The following is a 20,514-nucleotide window of genomic DNA, read 5'->3' as shown; positions in this document are numbered from 1 at the left end:
AATACAATCGATGAATGTCCAACATTTTGCACATTTCAGCTCCGTGATACCTCTTTTTTAAATCAGCACAGCTCTCCACTTTGTATATAGTATTGTCATATTTTATTGTATTTTAGTGCATTCAGTTTCCTACAATTTCTTTTTTGTTGTGATAGCTTTTATAATTGTACTCTTTTTATTTTTTGTTACGTATTCTTCTTTCTGTGTCTCTGTATGCATCACTTACACCAAAGCAAATTCCTTGTATGTGTAAACCTTAATACATCTGGATTTATTTGTTGTTTGAAGTGCAATCCATATATACAGTCTATGGGTGCAATATATGAAACTATTATTTTCCGCTTTGCTTTGATGCATTATTTTCACCGGAAAGTAGGCGGGGCCGTAATTTTGTCCGGAAGTGACGTTAGCGTTGCTCTCATCTCTACTATGTGACTCCAAATAAAGAATACAGACACTCTATACAAATACGCTTTTAGATCAAATCTTTTAAAAACGTGAGTCCCTAGCTCTTCACGGTCTGTTGTCTCACTGTTTCTCTACCGTCTTTTGTCCCTGTGAACCATAAGGTCCTCAACGTCCAAATATTCCAAAGTCCCCCACAAATAAAACTGGGAAAGCAGCCAGAAGGATGAATTTACCACTCAGAACCTGAACATAAAATCTCTAAAATGTGAGGGACGGTTTAATAAATGTTCTGCAGACTTTGTCCTCCAGACCGGTTGTCCTGTCCTCCAGATGAAGACACGAGGTCACAGTGATGCTGCACAAAATAAAGCACAGTCTAACATCTCCTGCACTGTCAGGGTTTACAGATGAAGACATTTATGAGCAGTATTTCCCTGACAGTTTACCCAAAAACAAAAATACGGTTTCCATTATGTTGGGAGAAAAAGCAGACATCTCTACGTCCGGTATCAAAACCCAACTACTCACATCAAATCTAATAAATAAATACAGATCAGAGGAATAATGTCTATTTTTGGAGTGAATTGTTGAATTTAGACACTAAACACTAAACTTTATTATGCTCCCAGTTATTATAAAAGACTCGAAGACACAAACTGTTTTCTTTATACAACAAAAGTGTGGAGTTTTTTTTAGAAACACTTCAAAGATATATCTTAAAAGCTGGTCTTGTTTCTTTAAAAAAACTGAATTGTATCATTAGACCGAACTGTCAGATATTCTGTAACTCAAGTGGTCTCTTTTTAATTGAATTTGACTTGAAATTAGTCAAATATATATTGAAGTTTATGTCCATAGATTAGTTGTTTTCACTCAAATCTGATGTGAGGGTTTTCAGTGTTTCACATAAACTACTGTTTTTATTTAACAGAGGGTATTGATTGTAATCTTATCCATTTTGATATCTGTTATATATGTTTTTATTGTAAAGGAAACATTTATTTATATTATAACTATTATTATCTCCTTCTTAAATTACCGTAACATTGCCAAAAACCAGCAGCATCCTGTCTCTGACCCCCACCACATCGCTGAGACCCTGCACCATCTGTAAGGGGTTTTCTGGTGATAAGGTCTTTATCTGGGCCCAATTAGGCGCCTAATTGATTGAAGAGCTTCGTTGAGAGTTCCTGCAGGACGGATCGACTCTTTGAACAGACAGCAGATCCCCGAGGAGAGAGGAAGTGTCCGACCTCACACAGGCTGGAGATTATAATCTGGAGGCCAATTATCTTAACGAGTTTAAAGAAATACCATCAGGGATTCATCTGACTAGATATTATAAACTGCACTGAATATTTTAACAATGTTCATTTGAATGATGAGTAATGTGTTTATTCTGAGGTAGCCAGTAGCTTTTTTCTAAATCAATACATTATTTTAAGTATGTAAAATGTTTAAAGAGGCCCCATTCTGTTTTGTGGCGTTTTTGTGCATGTCAATGGTCTACAAAGGCTACATTCCATAGGCTAAGGGGCGGGACATCTCTAAGCTGTTGACAAATCACAACAGAGCCGGCCAGCTAACCAATCAGAGCAGACTGGGCTGTGGTTTCAGACAGAGGGTGAAAAGAGGTGCTGCAGCACAGGCAGTATGAGAAAAATTACATTAAAGCATGGAGACATGTCCCAGTAGAGACACTACATACTGATATACACCTGAACATCAGCAGGAGAGGACTCTTTAAAGTAGAGACACTACATACTGATATACACCTGAACATCAGCAGGAGAGGACTCTTTGAAGAAGAGACACTACATACTGATATACACCTGAACATCAGCAGGAGAGGACTCTTTAAAGTAGAGACACTACATACTGATATACACCTGAACATCAGCAGGAGAGGACTCTTTAAAGTAGAGACACTACATACTGATATACACCTGAACATCAGCAGGAGAGGACTCTTTAAAGTAGAGACACTACATACTGATATACACCTGAACATCAGCAGGAGAGGACTCTTTAAAGTAGAGACACTACATACTGATATACACCTGAACATCAGCAGGAGAGGACTCTTTAAAGTGGAGACACTACATACTGATATACACCTGAACATCAGCAGGAGAGGACTCTTTAAAGTAGAGACACTACATACTGATATACACCTGAACATCAGCAGGAGAGGACTCTTTAAAGTAGAGACACTACATACTGATATACACCTGAACATCAGCAGGAGAGGACTCTTTAAAGTGGAGACACTACATACTGATATACACCTGAACATCAGCAGGAGAGGACTCTTTAAAGTAGAGACACTACATACTGATATACACCTGAACATCAGCAGGAGAGGACTCTTTAAAGTAGAGACACTACATACTGATATACACCAGAACATCAGCAGGAGAGGACTCTTTAAAGTAGAAACACTACATACTGATATACACCTGAAAATGAGCAGGATATAAAGCCCATTTTAGGTTTGCACTTGACATTTGGAAAAGGTAAAATAAAATAGCTTTTCATTGTCTACATAAGGAGTGTGTTTTCAGTAAAGTCTAAACGCAAACTTCACACATTTTGGAAAGTGCCTCAGAATCACTTCACAAAATGACTCACAATTGGAGGTCATATATGCAAGTGTGTGTGTGTGTGTGTGTGTGCGTGTGTGTGTGTGTGTGTGTGTGTGTGTGTGTGTGTGTGTGTGTGTGTGTGTGTGTGTGTGTGTGTGTGTGTGTGTGTGTGGCACGTTTCCGCCTCACTGGGTCTGTCTGATCTGAATGGAAAGTGGCAGTGGGAGACGGATTACTGCAGGGGGGGGGCATTAATCCTGCAGCCACACACACACACTGACACATGCAGCTACATGATAATATAATACTCCCAGAGCACACACTTCTCTCCGACAGGTGCATACACACATGGACGACAGGATGTTAACACAGCGCTGACATGAGTGATGGCCTCCGCCCGGTAACACACTTTCTGCACAGTCCTCCCAAGGTCCTGCACTCAGAGAATACACAACTACACACTGCTCTTCATCACACACACACACCCCTCCTCTCATATACTGATTTTTTAGACACATCTCTTTCTTTCCTCTATTTCCTGTTTTCAGCACATGTGTGTACTTCAGTATTTTGCACTGGGACTTACTTTAAAGGTCCCATGTCATGGCCATTTCTACTGATCATAATTCCATTGTTGAGGTCTACTAAAATAGATTTATACTGTGCAATTTTCCAAACTCACATTGGTTTCTCATACAGCATCTCTTCAGTGCCCTACGCTGTACATATCCGGCATGAATCGCTGAAAGGTTTGGGAAGCTTTGTTTCGTGAAAGGCTGGCAGAGGGTGTGGCCTCTGGCTACTGTGACTCACAGTCCCCAGGAAGAAAATGAGAAATCTCCAACGAGGCATTTTGGGGAGGTCTTTTCTGTGTTTACTCGCTACAGGGTGTACTTTCAGGGTTTTTGACTCTGCAAACCGTTTACATGCATAAAAACCTTCATAACACAGAAGGGGACGGGTAATAACCGGAAAAGCATGACATGGGACCTTTAACATCGACAGCCAAACCATTTTAACCTGTGCAAGTGAGCATGAATATCTTTTAATATTAATACGCAGCTATATCTATTGTAATATTTATTTATGTTTTATGTGCATATCTTCTCTTAAAATCATTATGTTTATATAATATGATATCAATATTCTATTTTATTGTATTTTTTATTGGACATTTAACTTCTTATTTGTATGTGAATATATTTATTTTATTTTATATTTTATTTGACATTTTACTTTAAATTGTTATTTTATATTAGTATATTTAAATTTGTATTACTTTTATTTAATTATTTATTATTACAGTCAGTGCAGTACATGTAGCCTGTGTTACTTTTTACTGCCATGCAATACATGGTAAACATCCGCGCTGGAATTACAGGAAGAGTTTAGGGTCAAACTTAGTAATGTGATTATACGCATTAACACTGACAGCCCTGCAATTAAAAAAGAACAGAATAAAGGTCTCACAGCTTAAAAAATAACATAATATTCACACATCTCACTAGAGTCACCAGATAACTCTGCAGTGTTTTAGCAGCAGTAACAGTAGAGTCCTGCCTCCTCACCAGAGTAACAATAATAATAGAGGTGTTAATGGTTTGGACCGGTTCAGTGTAAAGTCAGAGGGCAGAGCTGCAGTAAATAACTCTGACAGGTCAGGGTGATTACTCTCATCTCTCACTCTGTACGAAGTCACATCTGCAGCCAGAGGAGGAGAGAGTACATTTACTCAAGTACTTCAGAATCATTCTCACTGTGTTGTTGGAAATTTACCTAACATGTTTTATGGGATTATTTTAACAATGTGATCACATGACTCCTTCTGATGTTACTGCAGATCTGCTGTAAGCTAGCTAGCTAACGTAGCTAACCATAGTCATTTCAGATATCCTGACAAACACTTACAGTTATGAGACAGAATAACTCTGAGACAGAGACAGTTGTTCAGCTTTATAATCCTGAACGTCACCAAGCGTCCCAGCTGTGTGCGTCACTTTTTAGTGTCCCCTGGTCTACCAGCTGTGTGCGTAACTTTTTAGTGTCCCCTGGTCTTCCAGCTGTGTGCGTCACTTTTTAGTGTCCCCTGGTCTCCAGCTGTGTGTGTCACTTTTTAGTGTCCCCTGGTCTCCCAGCTGTGTGCGTCACTTTTTAGTATCCCCTGGTCTCCCAGCTGTGTGCGTCACTTTTTAGTGTCCCCTGGGTTGCGTTCGAATACTCCAAAAAAACAGCTCCTAAGTTCTAACCCTATCGTCTATTCCTTGACCTCGGAGTGAAACGTCATGGGGTTAAGGGATAGTGGATAGGAGAATTCAAAAGGATTTAGGAGAAGAGACTGCGGCACTTTAGAGAATTATGATGCGCCAGCGGAGGTCATAAATGTGCGCCTGCTGCTGTGGGGAAACTATGGAAACTACAGTTTTCTATACAGCGGACTACAACATGGATGTTTAATAAGAACGAGGGACTACTGTAAACTCATCTAGAGACTCTGCACCGTGCTCTGATGCTGTTGTTTTATGCTTTATGAACGGGGACAACAGAGAAACATATTCTTCATGACCAAAGTTGGAATTGAAATAAAAAAGGAAAGTGAAACTTATGCTCGTCACCCTCTCCCTCCGGTCCACATTAATACAAATGATCCCAATACGTATGACTGTATGAAAAGATCTTAAAATCAATACAAATGTATTTATTATAAACGTTAGTCCTTAACATCTATCACTGTGTATATCACCATTCAAACATCTTTTAAAAGTTGAACAAACCCCACACAGCTCAGTAAAGACTGTGAAATGTTGACTTATTTGATCATTTCAGTAAAAACTAACGTTCATATTTCTCTTTTTGATTATAATACTGATGAACGTTCAAAACAAAGCACTTTGGCAACTTACCACATACGTTTTAAAATGCTTAATAAACACCGTAACTTTCATGATATCATTTCTCGTTCATAATCGGTTGTTTCCGTGAACGGCCGACTGTTGTGTGACGGCAAATGCTGCGGCCGCAAGGCATTGTGGGGCAGCATTTTCTCCTCTCCTTTCGGTTAGGGAGGTCCAGTGGTTCCTAAGCTAAAGGAGGTTATAAAGGAAGTTTGAAACCTCCTTTCCTTTTAATTTAGAGAATTCGAAACGGCACTTATCATGGCTGCCACTGAGGGACTTCCGGGTCATTTCACTTCGTTAGGAAGGTTCCTAAGCTAAATGGACTATTCGAATGCAACCCTGGTCTCCCAGCTGTGTGCGTCCCTTTTTGTTGTCCCCCGGTCTCCAGCTGTGTGCGTCACTTTTTAGTGTCCCCTGGTCTCCAGCTGTGTGTGTCACTTTTTTGTGTCCCCTGGTCTTCTAGCTGTGTGCGTCACTTTTTTAGTATCCCCTGGTCTCCCAGCTGTGTGCGTCCCTTTTTGTTGTCCCCCGGTCTCCAGCTGTGTGCGTCACTTTTTAGTGTCCCCTGGTCTACCAGCTGTGTGTGTAACTTTTTAATGTCCCCTGGTGTTCCAGCTGTGTGCGTCACTTTTTAGTGTCCCATGGTATCCCAGCTGTGTGCGTCACTTTTTTAGTATCTCCTGGTCTCCCAGCTGTGTGCATCACTCTTTAGTGTCCCCTGGTCTCCCAGCTGTGTGCGTCACTTTTTAGTGTCCCCTGGTCTCCCAGCTGTGTGCGTCCCTTTTTGTTGTCCCCCGGTCTCCAGCTGTGTGCGTCACTTTTTAGTGTCCCCTGGTCTCCAGCTGTGTGCGTCACTTTTTAGTGTCCCCTGGTCTCCCAGCTGTGTGCGTCACTTTTTAGTGTCCCCTTGTCTCCCAGCTGTGTGCGTCACTTTTTAGTGTCCCCTGGTCTCCCAGCTGTGTGCGTCACTTTTTAGTGTCCCATGGTCTCCCAGCTGTGTGCGTCACTTTTTAGTGTCCCCTGGTTTCCGTTGTGTTTTGAGCTTCTTGCAGTGTTTTGTATTTGCAGCGTTTGGTTTCTGCAGCCTTTACTAAGTTTCCTCAAGTTGCTGAAAGTTTTCTAAATGCTGCATGTGTAGTCAAGTTGCTGAAGATGTTTCTTTATGTGTTTTGGTACATTTCTGTTTTTATATTTGCATAATTTCTGTATCATTTCGTTTCTCCTGCTGGAAATGTTTGTGCCGTTGTAGCCGATTTTGCACCTGTCGGCCACCGTAAATTACTACTTTGAGTTATATACCAAAGTACTTATTCCACTGTCTCCATCTTCTGAATAAAGCCGGGAAAAGTTGCACAGATTGATGCAACTGCTCGTAATACATAAAAACATCAGAGAGTCAAAATGAGATCTGAGAATTATGTTTGTGTTCCTATTTTGATCTTCTATAATGGAGGAGAAATCAGTTTTCATGATGCAAAGTACTGTTTGGGGAAAAGGCTGCGATGGAAAATAGAACAAGGCTGTTTAATATTTAAAAAAAGAATGAAACAAAACAAAGCCTCTCATAGAATATTCATAAATTCAGCCGCTGCACTCCGGCTTTAATAAGCAGGAAAACAAACCCAATCAGCCGCACATCAGCGGGTCTGAACAACAGTATAATCGCCACATTATATATGAAAAGTGAGGAATTATCATATCGTTCACACCGCTGCGATCCGGCAGAATAAATGTTCCCCTCCGATAAACTCTGAATGCAGCTCCTCTAATTTCAAATCAATTTCATCGTTCATTCATAAAATATGATCTCGCAGAAAGAGCTTTTTCATTACCTCCTCATCACACACACATCCAACATTTATTACCCCCCGATCAAACATTCATTACCTGCTGCATTTAAAAAAGTAAGTACACAACTTACTCACTGTCAACACCGTCTGCACCTTCATTAGTGCTGTAGTTACAGCTAGGTTTATCAATCCATGAAAACAACCTTAAGATGTATAAAGATATCAAAAAAGTATACACATTTAAACAAACTGAAAGGAACTGGTTAAAAGATGATGAACCTAATAAAATGTAACAATCTTGTAAATCAAATAAACGACTTTTTCATGAGAATTAAAAAATTAAGAATGTTCATATCTTTGATGAAAGATTCGAAGTATACGACAGAACTGTCTGCTCTGATTGGTTAGCTGACCGGCTCTGTTGTGATTGGGCAACTGCTAAGAGATGTCCCCTTAGCCTATCACGTACAATGTGTTGGAGCGCTAGCTAATAGGAGCGCTAGCTAATAGGAGCGCTAGTGTTACGTAGCGATGTTCCTGAATGTAGCCTTTGTAGACCATTTACATTCACAAAAACCTACTCAATAGGGTAAAGAGAAAACCCCACAAAGCAGAATAGGACCTCTTTAAACATTTTAACAGCTTAAAATAATCTGATGATTGATTTAGAAAACAGCCACTATTACAGCTCAGAAAAGGATGGCTCCCACTGAATATACAAATTACTCGCATTCCCACCAAATGAACATTGTTAAAATATTCAGATCAGTTTAAAATGTCTAGTCAGATTAATCCCTGATGGACTTCAATGCATTTATTTAAGACTTGTACTGTAGAAAAGAGTAAAAACAGCTCTTTATTTTATGTCTGCAGCCGCACGTATTTAGGTTTGTTTACAAATATATGTATTTTTTTAAATTCTGAACATTTCTATTCTATATTTATTCTGTGCAGATGTCGAGCTGAAGCTGAGAGAAATTCATCGTGCTATTTTTTTATTTGTTTGCGTTATGCACAAGTCTATTGACTGACTTTCATAAAAATCTAAATCTACATGTCTTAAATCATATATTCGATGAGTTTATTGTCATGAAAGCTACCGTGTCGATTTGGCATTGAACATCTTCAAGGCTCCTACAACAATGCAACTTGCAATATACTTAAAGGGGACCTATCATGCAAAATGCACTTTTTGATGTCTTTTATACATAAATATGTGTCCCCGGTGTGTCGGGGAACTCACGCAGCGTCAGAAAATAAAACCCTCTCTCTTTTCCTCCGTACCCAAATCTCTAAAAACGGGGCTACAACGGAGCTGATCCAGATTTGCGTCCGATATGACGTAATATCTGAAATGTGGACCCACGGCACTATCAGAAACGTTGCTATCAGAAACAATGCCCGACTGTTTTGGACGTAATATGGTCGGTGTTTACATTAGCATCGCTAACACTCAGAGCTAACCTGTACTGGAGAGCATGTGTGTGAAGAAGCAGGAAATAAAAAGGAACTCACCTTGTGGTATAACCGGCAAGAGAGAAAGCCTTTGAGCTCCATACTGTTTCAGAAATAATCCTTGATAATCCATGATATGGCGTTTCATCACGGCAGTATTTAGTTTAGACAGTAGCTGCCGGGTCCCACATGAGCTCAGACCCCTCCTTTTTAAAAAAATAGCTTTATACCCCAAATCAGCACTTTTGAAACAGGAAGTGAAATAGAGGGATATGAGGCATGGCTAGAATGGGTGATCTGTTTGGTATTTTGAGCAAAACACTTCATAGACATGTTTTTTATATATTTTTATATATCTGAGACCTATGCTATTGCCTACAAATGCACCTTAAGACATAACAACTGGTGAAAACAGTAAAGGGAGAAACAGAAATAAAACGAGAAAGTGGAGCTCACGGTTAGATAACACCACGTTAGATAACGGCAGCAAATCTTTAAAAAAAAATGCCTGTTGGCTTCTTTCAGCTGACATTAACTTCTGCAAACAGGAAAACAAACACAACTCCTGATGAAGACTCACTCTGATGGGAACTCTTCTTCCTCCTTTATTTCTTCATGCACCTTGCAGCTTAAAGACAAGCTGTGCAGAGGAGTCAAATAAAACAAAAATAATAATATCTCGCGGTGAGTAACATCGCCCCCGTCAGAAGATGCATGACCTCAAAACGATCTGAACACAACTTAAAAGAGCTTCTTCACAAAGTTTCACACACGTCAAAACAGACGTGTGCAGCCTTATAGCCAAACATGAATCAATAATCTCATTTCACCAGCAGCAGATTGCACTTTCTCCCAAACAGGCAGAAAAACAGCTACCAGACTCTGCCTTCAAGTCAAATGTGTCTTTAAAGTCTTTAATGGCAGAAGGTAAATGATGGCAGCTCCTAGATAACGATGTCTTGTCTCAGCGGACTGACATTATGATGAAGATGTAGGGCTGTGCAATTAATTGTATTTTAATCGCAATTACGATTTTGGCCTGCCACAATTACGAAAACAACATAATCGAAAAAAAACGATTATTTTGCTTTGCTAGGTTGTGACAGTGCACTGCAACATATTTGATCAAATGTATTTGTATTTATCATATTTATATATGTTTAGTAGCTTGTTGAAGTGCGCTCCAAAATATGTGTTGATCTTGTTTATTGGTATTTATTATTTTGATATTATTTATTTAAATGTATCATTTATTTTATTTATTTTTGTATTGGTTTTTCAGTTGAATTATACGTTCAGGCTGTGTGTGTTTTGAGTTTTGAGTGTAATATGAAAGCATGGCTGTGGGATAAAGAGTCTTTAGGGGTACATGGTGTTTAAGAAAAGAGAGGTAGGGGTATAAAGGTGGCAGTGCCTTTGAGAAAAGTACAATTTAAGGTAAAGAAAGTGGGCAAAGAAGAGGGAAAATGTACATTTACTGTACACATGCAATGCAGCCTTGAAATGAGACAATACCAAGAGGAAATGCATGTAAGAACACACATTTTCTGACAGGTACAAAGTCAGTTTAATGCAGGTTTGAGACACTCTGATTTCTATCGTCAAACTGCTTTATTTGTACTCCTTTAAATCAGAGAGGAGAAGGAGACGCTAAGAACCTCCTGAACCATCAACACTGAAGGAATCCTAACCAGGAGAAGACTACAACTCCCATGATGCCACACTGCTTCACCATCACACCAAGCTACAGCTTTTTTGGATTATTGCAGAAAATATGTGTCAAACAAACAATTATACATACTAAGGATGTTGATTGCATGACATGTGGAAAAGTGTTTTTTAGATTGTGTTACTGTATAATTAAACATGTAAATAATACACTCTAAATACTTCTTCCACTACTGGATATGTGTGTGAGAGGAAACTACAAACAATCTGATTCTGCAGACATTTTCTGAATTTCATAAAAGAAAACGGGGGGAGACAGCAACGACTAACAGCAACAACTAACAGCAACGACTAACAGCGAAGACTAACAGCAACGACTAACAGCAAAGACTAACAGCAACGACTAACAGCAACAACTAACAGCAACGACTAACAGCGAAGACTAACAGCAACGACTAACAGCGAAGACTAACAGCGAAGACTAACAGCAAAGACTAACAGCAACGACTAACAGCAACGACTAACAGCAACGACTAACAGCGAAGACTAACAGCAACGACTAACAGCAACGACTAACAGCGAAGACTAACAGCAACGACTAACAGCAACGACTAACAGCAACGACTAACAGCGAAGACTAACAGCAACGACTAACAGCAAAGACTAACAGCAACGACTAACAGCAACGACTAACAGCAACGACTAACAGCAACAACTAACAGCAAAGACTAACAGCAACGACTAACAGCAACGACTAACAGCGAAGACTAACAGCAACGACTAACAGCAAAGACTAACAGCAACGACTAACAGCGAAGACTAACAGCAACGACTAACAGCAACGACTAACAGCGAAGACTAACAGCAACGACTAACAGCAACGACTAACAGCAACGACTAACAGCGAAGACTAACAGCAACGACTAACAGCAACGACTAACAGCAACAGCAACGACTAACAGCAACGACTAACAGCGAAGACTAACAGCAACGACTAACAGCAAAGACTAACAGCAACGACTAACAGCAACGACTAACAGCAACGACTAACAGCAACGACTAACAGCAAAGACTAACAGCAACGACTAACAGCAACGACTAACAGCAACGACTAACAGCGAAGACTAACAGCAACGACTAACAGCAACGACTAACAGCGAAGACTAACAGCAACGACTAACAGCAACGACTAACAGCAACGACTAACAGCAACGACTAACAGCAACAGCAACGACTAACAGCAACAACTAACAGCAACGACTAACAGCGAAGACTAACAGCAACGACTAACAGCAACGACTAACAGCAAAGACTAACAGCAACGACTAACAGCAACGACTAACAGCAACGACTAACAGCGAAGACTAACAGCAACGACTAACAGCAACGACTAACAGCAACGACTAACAGCAACGACTAACAGCGAAGACTAACAGCGACGACTAACAGCAACGACAGCAACGACTAACAGCGACGACTAACAGCAACGACTAACAGCAACAGCAACGACTAACAGCAACGACTAACAGCAACGACTAACAGCAACAGCAACGACTAACAGCGACGACTAACAGCGACGACTAACAGCGACGACTAACAGCGACGACTAACAGCGACGACTAACAGCGACAGCGACGACTAACAGCGACGACTAACAGCGACGACTAACAGCGACGACTAACAGCAACGACTAACAGCAACGACTAACAGCAACGACTAACAGCGAGAAATAAGACTGACAACATGTGAGAGCGAGAGACTGAGGAAGAGGAAGAGAGACAGAAGAAGAGGAAGTGTAAAGAGATGAAGAAAACTCCTCAGTACCGCACCTTTCTGCAGACTCATGTCTACCATGCGAGGCTCGGCCAGCTCCAGGAAGAAGTTCTTGTTTTTCTCATACTCCTCATCGTCAATAATTTTCACGTGAACAAGTTTGCTGCAAGAAAAGGAAGAGGAAGAGGAAGAGGAGGGACAGAGAGGGGGGAAGAGAGAAGAAGAAGAGAAAGGTTAATTTGTGATGGAGGGACACAGGAAGTGCTCTGTAAGTAGGATTAATTAACAGCGAAAGGGAAATGTTAGGAGGTGAAAGGTTGCTTTTTTTATTCATCTTCAAATCTTCTAGTTTCTGTAGCTGTAATGCAACGGTACATTTAAACATTCCAACAGTAGAAATGAACAGTATTGTACGTTGGCCGATAAAACGGCCCAATAGTGCTTTTTCTAAAGTTTGCTAATCTCTCTTTTAAGCAAGCTAACGTTTATGCAACTTTCGCTAAGCATTGTCTGTTTTCACAAGTGTCAATTATCAAATTAATCATTTCACATAACACAATATCCATCTAAAGTTTGCTAACATTAGCCACCAGATGCTAACGGTAACACACAGGATCCCTGACATTCATCACAGCGTCTAATAAAGTGGAAACAGAGGGCGAGAGAAAGTGCACAGCAGAGAGGATACAAGAGCAGAATGAAGTGAAAGCAGCCTGTCATCAATCAGCCTGTAAAACGTGGAAAGGGACGTTTCACAAGGGCAACAAAGGTGAATGCACGCGATAAATGAAAGAAACTGTCGCCGTCCAAATCGATTTTTATGGTTTCAGTCACTGAGACGCCCCGCCTGCAGGCAAGAGAGGAGCAGATAACTGGGGAGTTTATGGCTGAGGTTTGAGGGGAACGATCCTGTAATGAAGTGAAGCGTCTGCAGGGTGAAGCTGTTTCTCTGGCTTCACCTCGCTGTAATGCCTCCGATCGTCTAATTGATCTTTTTAAAGAGTTATTGAGCGGCGCAGCAGATAAACGGTCAGAGAGTGGGAACTCCTCTGAGGAAAGCTTTGTTGGATTCAGCTGGACTTGTGCAACCCACAGTAATGTCGGGCCTATTAATGGACAATGACATGTTTATGCATCGTGGAAAACACAAAAGAGCAGGGGGACCAGGCGAGGTAAACAAAAGAAAAAAATAATAAGTCAGATTGAAGAACAACAACCCGGAGAGAGCACGAGGAACAAAGGCAGCACTACGAGGAATCAGGGACTCTAGCTTAAAGTGGACCTATCATGCTATATTTGAATAATATATTGTAGGGCCATACCTATATACGGTATATTTATACGTTTTCTTTTTCAAAATACCAAACAGATTATGCATTTTAGCCATGCCTCATTTCGCTCTATTTTGCTCTCCTCCACCCTTGAGTTACGAGCGTCGTGTTACCATGCTGTTACCATGCCACGGCAACCTCTCATTCCCCTGATAGGTCAGCTCCTCCGTCCTGACGTCAGGACAGTGTTCAAATCTGGATCAGTTTTTATCAGATCCGTTGCAGCCCCTTTTTTAGAGGTTTGGGTATGGAGGAAAATAGAGAGGGTTGTGTTTTCTGACACTTGGTGAGTTCCCTGGAACACCGGGGACACATATTCATGTATAAAAGACGTACAAAAGTGCATTTTGCATGATAGGTCCCCTTTAAAGAATTACATTATTATTTTGTAATATGTTTACGTGCAAGAACAACTATGATATTTAGTAGTTAAAGCTTTAATATAACGAGTAAAGCTAGCACAGGAACATCTTAGGAGTCATAAACGTGAGACACATCATATTGTTGTAAAGTCAACATGTATATTTTCTACTTCTAGTCTTTACATTTTTCTTGTACAATGCCATGTCTTTTTATGCTGCTGCAACACAAACATTTTCCAAATTAGGATCAATAAAGTACTTCTTATCTTATCTTATCTTATATTAGACCTAGCCGACAGTATGCAGTGTTGTGCTTGTGTTTCTGTCCAGGTGAGCAAAACTAGTGGAAATATTTTGACACAGATGTGTAATGAACAGATGTAACAGACCTGCACATTTGAGTATTTTCACCATTACAAGACTGTCATGTGAAGCAATACGTCACATGTTAGCTCATATTGACTAATATGAGTTTTGTATTTGTATTTGTATTTGATAATCATCAGTTTGTTTCACGGGTTACAGAGACCCTATTCTGTTTTTGGTGTTTTCCCCTCTCCTGTGTGTTCGTTACAGTAGGTTTCTGCAAAACCCTACAATCCCTGTGTTAGTTGGTTAGCATAGCTTAGCATAAAGACTGGAAACAGGTGAAAACAGTTAGCCTGGCTGTTTCTAAGAAAGAAATAATTGTCATCCTCATGCAAAGGAAAACATGTAGCATGAAATTCTCTTGTTTCCCTATTTGTCTGCAGCTTAAACAAACATTTGAATTCCTCCAGAGACGCTCAGATTAAGAGTTTTTTATAAAGAGTGTGTGCTGTGTGAGTGTGTACGAATATCGGTGTGTGAGTGTGTGTGTGTGTGTGTGTGTCTGTCTGTCTGTCTGTGTGTGTGTGTGTGTGTATGTGTGTGTGTGTGTGTGTGTGTGTGTGTGTGTGTGTGTATGAATATCTCTGTGTGTGTGTGTGCGTGCGTGCGTGCGTGTGTGTGTGTGTGTGTTTGTGTGTTGTGTGTGTGTGTGTGTGTGTGTGTGTGTGTGTGTGTGTGTGTGTGTGTGTGTGTGTGTGTGTGTGTGTGTGTGTGTGTGTGTGTGTGTGTGTGTGAGAGAGGCAGTGCTTTGACTGACACCAGCCTCTCTTTATGTCACGGCGCTGGGACTACATCAGCGGGACGTCAGGGAAACATGAGCAGCGATCCATAATGAATGCTGCGCTGCCACTTTATTTGCAGAACTCCTGAAATACCGTCCCTAAATAACATGCGTGGAAATTGCATTTTTGCTCGGATGAAGAGGGGGGAAAGCGGCATTCCCCATGAGATGTCAGACACATAATAAAGTATGTAATCCGTATTTCAGGGCTAGCTGCGCCGCTGTCAGCTTCTGTTAGCCTGTCTGCTGCTGGCAGGGAATGTTTCTGAGCCTGGAGAGAGGAGGAGGAGCGGGTGTTGTGACATGTTCTCAGCATTTGTTGTGTTGCACACTTGGTCATAAAAGGGACTTCTAGGCATGCATAAGTTTAAAAATAAATTCATTTTACTTTGTGCATAATACAGAAACACAAGCACATCATGCTGCATACTTGTGGCTAGGTCAAATGAATGATGCCTCTTAAAACATTAATGAGCACTTGTATTAAACTTAAATGTCAAACTTCCAATTAAAAAGGACATATGGTGATGTTCATATCAGTATGTAGTGTCTCTACTTTAAAGAGTTCTCTCCTGCTGATGTTCAGGTGTATATCAGTATGTAGTGTCTCTACTTTAAAGAGTCCTCTCCTGCTGATGTTCAGGTGTATATCAGTATGTAGTGTCTCTACTTTAAAGAGTCCTCTCCTGCTGATGTTCAGGTGTATATCAGTATGTAGTGTCTCTACTTTAAAGAGTCCTCTCCTGCTGATGTTCAGGTGTATATCAGTATGTAGTGTCTCTACTTTAAAGAGTCCTCTCCTGCTGATGTTCAGGTGTATATCAGTATGTAGTGTCTCTACTTTAAAGAGTCCTCTCCTGCTGATGTTCAGGTGTATATCAGTATGTAGTGTCTCTACTTTAAAGAGTTCTCTCCTGCTGATGTTCAGGTGTATATCAGTATTTAGTGTAACAATGAATTAGTAATTCTATTGGAATACATGTTTAAAGTAACCCTCCTAACCCTGTGTATACATATTAATATACAATCCAAGCATCTCTAGAGGAATTAAAATGCTATTACTCATGTAATGCATGGTTAAATCTCTTTCTATAGCCGTGTAAATGTGATTTGCCGAGGGGGGAGTGTACTATCTGAGATCCTGTTAGCACACCAGCAGAACAATCCCTCTCTCTTTACATCCCGGCGGCAGGGCTTTCCTCAGATCGCTGTGAGAGATGTCTGCAGAGCTTCTGCTGCAAGAGCCTGCTTTTCCCAGGAGTGAAGGGAAGAGGAAGCGCTGGAGTTTAATGGACAGGTGGGATCACGCAGCGCTTCCTCCTGACATGCATGTGAACTATGCACGCAGAAACCACAACTGCAGCCTCACGATTACTGCAGCAACATGCAAAAATAAAAACAACCATGCACTTAACCACATTAAGCTGTGAGGGGGAACATATCTGCTCCTTACAAGCAGCATTGCTTGGTTTATAATGCAGCAGTACACTAAGTTATTATAGTTAGAATATCTTTGAAAATAGACATTTTTGACGGCATTAAAATGCAGTTAGATCTGATTATGTGCCAAAGTTTGGCCCCTATATTTTAGGTTTCTTCACAGTTGAATAAAACAACTGATAACGGGCGTTTAATGGCCTGAAAACATTCAAAATTAGTTCCAATTACTGCCCGACACGTGTGGGGAACATCAAGCAACGTTTATCTGTGACAATCATCAATAATTCATCCATCCATCCCAACATCTGGCACCCGCCGCTGTGCGAGCTGCAGAAAGTCACTCGGAGTCCAGCAGCAGTGTGTGTGTGTGTGTGTGTGTGTGTGTGTGTGTGTGTGTGTGTGTGTGTGTGTGTGTGTGTGTGTGTGTGTGTGTGTGTGTGTGTGTGTGTGTGTGTGTGTGTGTGTGTGTGTGTGTGTGTGTGTGTGTGTGAGAAATGAGGGGTACTATCAAAAGCCTGCCGTGCACACAAACTCAAATCCCTGTGCAGGTGGCCAGGGCCCATGACAAGTTGAAGCTGTATGCAGCAGACATTTTGGGTATAATATCAATGCTCTGCACTAAAAATAAGTAAAAAGGGCGTTAATCTTCACACCAGAGCTCTCGTTTGATAAACTGTATTTCACTAATGTGTTAAGCTTCACGTGTTAATGACTTATTGACTCCAACATGATAAACATGGCACCCTTAAATTCAGTCTTAACGACAGCTGATTGGAGGCTTTACACCCCTGATCCGAGAGGGAGGAGGGGGGAGAGACATGGAAGAGGAGGAGGTGCAGGGAGTCAGAGATACATAGAGGCAGAGGCCATGTCAGGAACAGCTCTCCAACACATTGTACGTGCCTACCAGCTAACTAATCAGAGCAGACTGGGCTCTGGTTTCAGACAGAGGGTGAAAAGAGGTGCTGCAGCACAGGCAGTATGAGAAAAATAAAGAACTTTTTGAACATTAAAGCATGGAGACATGTCACAGGAGAGACACTACATACTGATATACACCTGAACATCAGCAGGAGAGGACTCTTTAAAGTAGAGACACTACATACTGATATACACCTGAACATCAGCAGGAGAGGACTCTTTAAAGTAGAGACACTACATGCTGATATACACCTGAACATCAGCAGGAGAGGACTCTTTAAAGTAGAGACACTACATACTGATATACACCTGAACATCAGCAGGAGAGGACTCTTTAAAGTAGAGACACTACATACTGATATACACCTGAACATCAGCAGGAGAGGACTCTTTAAAGTAGAGACACTACATACTGATATACACCTGAACATCAGCAGGAGAGGACTCTTTAAAGTAGAGACACTACATACTGATATACACCTGAACATCAGCAGGAGAGGACTCTTTAAAGTAGAGACACTACATACTGATATACACCTGAACATCAGCAGGAGAGGACTCTTTAAAGTAGAGACACTACATACTGATATACACCTGAACATCAGCAGGAGAGGACTCTTTCAGGTTTGGGGGACACGCTGCTCTCACAACTTCCAAGATGGCATTCAATGAGGTGTCCACACTCAACCTTTTGACCGTGCATTGCAACATACAGGTTCTCATAGTGCAATGCAGTTTGCCATACTTTGCATTGGGACCCATTTAAAGAATGCAAATATAAGAACATAAGTATGAACATTGAGACGCAAGTGTTTCCTTCTCTGTTCTGCAGCTAAGACACACTGCATCTGAAGTAAGCCGTGCCTCTCTTCCCCCCCCGACAGCAGATTTACTGTCTCCCTCTCCTCTCTGGCTCTTCCACAAATAACACTGTGTAACCTCTGGAAGTGTGAAACCTCTGTGGTGGAGTGCCACATCAAAAGAGGTGATATGTGATATCCAATCTCCACTTCTTCTCAAATCTCTCAGCTTTGACTCCTCTTCCTCTCTCCACAGGAGCCAGCAGGACTTATGTCCTCCGGGCTGAAGAAGCAGCAGCAGCAGTAAAAGTGTTGCAATTAAATCCAACCTTTTACTCCTCTCTGTAAAACACCAACGACCCCAAAGCTCTCCGGTCTGAACTGAATCAAACCTTTTCCAATTTCTCTTCAAAGTTTCCTCTTCCTCTGTCTGTTCAGTTGCTTTGCACTCTAACTCATGACAGCATTTAACTACAGCTGCAAGGAAATATCTTCTCAAACTCACTTTTCAACCCAAGTTTTTGAGATTCAAAGGCTTTATTGATTGTTTGCTCAATAGCTATTGTAGTTTTGGCAATTCAAATCTTAAAGGTCACCTATCATGCTATTTTTAGGCAATAGCATAGGTCTCAGATATATACAAATATATAAAAAACATGTCTATGAATTGTTTTGCTCAAAATACCAATCAGATCACCCATTCTAGCCATGCCTCATATCCCTCTATTTCACTTCCTGTTTCAAAAGTGATGATTTTGGGTATAAAGCTTTAAAAAAATAAAAATGTTATAAAAAATAAAAAAGGAGGGGGCTGAGCTCATGCGGGACCCGGCAGCTACTGTCTAAACTAAATACTGCCGTGATGAAATGCCATATCATGGATTATCAAGGATTCTTTCTGAAACAGTATGGAGCTCAAAGGCTTTCTCTCTTGCCGGTTATACCACAAGGTGAGTTCCTTTTTATTTCCTGCTTCTTCACACACATGCTCTCCAGTACAGGTTAGCTCTGAGTGTTAGCGATGCTAATGTAAACACCGACCATATTACGTCCAAAACAGTCGGGCATTTCTGATAGCGACGTTTCTGATAGGGCCGTGGGTCCACATTTCAGATATTACGTCATATCGGACGCAAATCTGGATCAGCTCCGTTGTAGCCCCGTTTTTAGAGTTTTGGGTACGGAGGAAAAGAGAGAGGGTTTTATTTTCTGACGCTGCGTGAGTTCCCTGACACACCGGGGACACATATTTATGTATAAAAGACATCACAAAGTGCATTTTGCATGATAGGTCCCCTTTAAGTCCCAGCTCCTCCAACAATTCACCTTTACTTGATTAAAGATCACATATAAATGCTGACATATAATTATGATAATTATCCGCTTTTATCCAATTATTTTCTTATATATTTATATTTCTCTCTTTGTTGTTGTTTTTGAAACCTTTTTAGTCTAGTCTTCCTACAGTACCTCTTTAGACATTTCTTTGGGCATGTTTTACTGTACATTTCTATTTCCATGCATTCATGCAGTCCTGCAGTCTCATTAACTTTCATGTAAATTGGCGTTTTTTCTGCTCATTAGAACAATTGGCATAATTAACTAACCCTAACCCTAACCCAAGAACACAGGAATACAAAATGCTGAATTCAAGAGCTGCAAGACCCTTTCACAACAAACAAATGTGGTATTATTTTGGTGAATTATTATCACTTTACTGCAGAAAGGAGACGTTATTATCAGTCCAATCACACAGACTTCTGTTCTTAAAAACTTGAATAGACAACCCTCATCTTTCTAGAAGTAAACTGACCTGTACAGAGGCCAGGAAATCAATTATAATCACCAAAAAATGTTATAAATAAACTTTAAAAACACATTTTTAGCCTCGTCAGATCATGGCACTGCCTTTATTCAAAATCCAGAGTCAAGTTGAG

General features: G+C 40.7%; 1 protein-coding gene across 3 annotated transcripts in view; it reads right to left on the bottom strand.

Annotated features, from left to right (window-relative positions):
- Nucleotides 1-20,514, bottom strand: part of slc8a3 (solute carrier family 8 member 3) — a 109,690-nt gene that overhangs the window by 25,281 nt on the left and 63,895 nt on the right. For all 3 annotated transcript variants that reach the window (XM_034129094.1, XM_034129095.1, XM_034129096.1), the window contains one exon: nt 12,630-12,736. In XM_034129094.1, coding sequence (XP_033984985.1) covers nt 12,630-12,736 — 107 coding nt within the window. The remainder of the gene's footprint in view (nt 1-12,629; nt 12,737-20,514) is intronic.

The sequence above is a fragment of the Trematomus bernacchii genome, unplaced genomic scaffold, assembly GCF_902827165.1.
Source record: "Trematomus bernacchii unplaced genomic scaffold, fTreBer1.1, whole genome shotgun sequence".
NCBI classification, from domain to species: domain Eukaryota; kingdom Metazoa; phylum Chordata; class Actinopteri; order Perciformes; family Nototheniidae; genus Trematomus; species Trematomus bernacchii.
The sequence above is the reverse complement of the archived record's forward strand: the minus strand, read 5'-3'. Positions and strand labels throughout refer to the sequence as shown.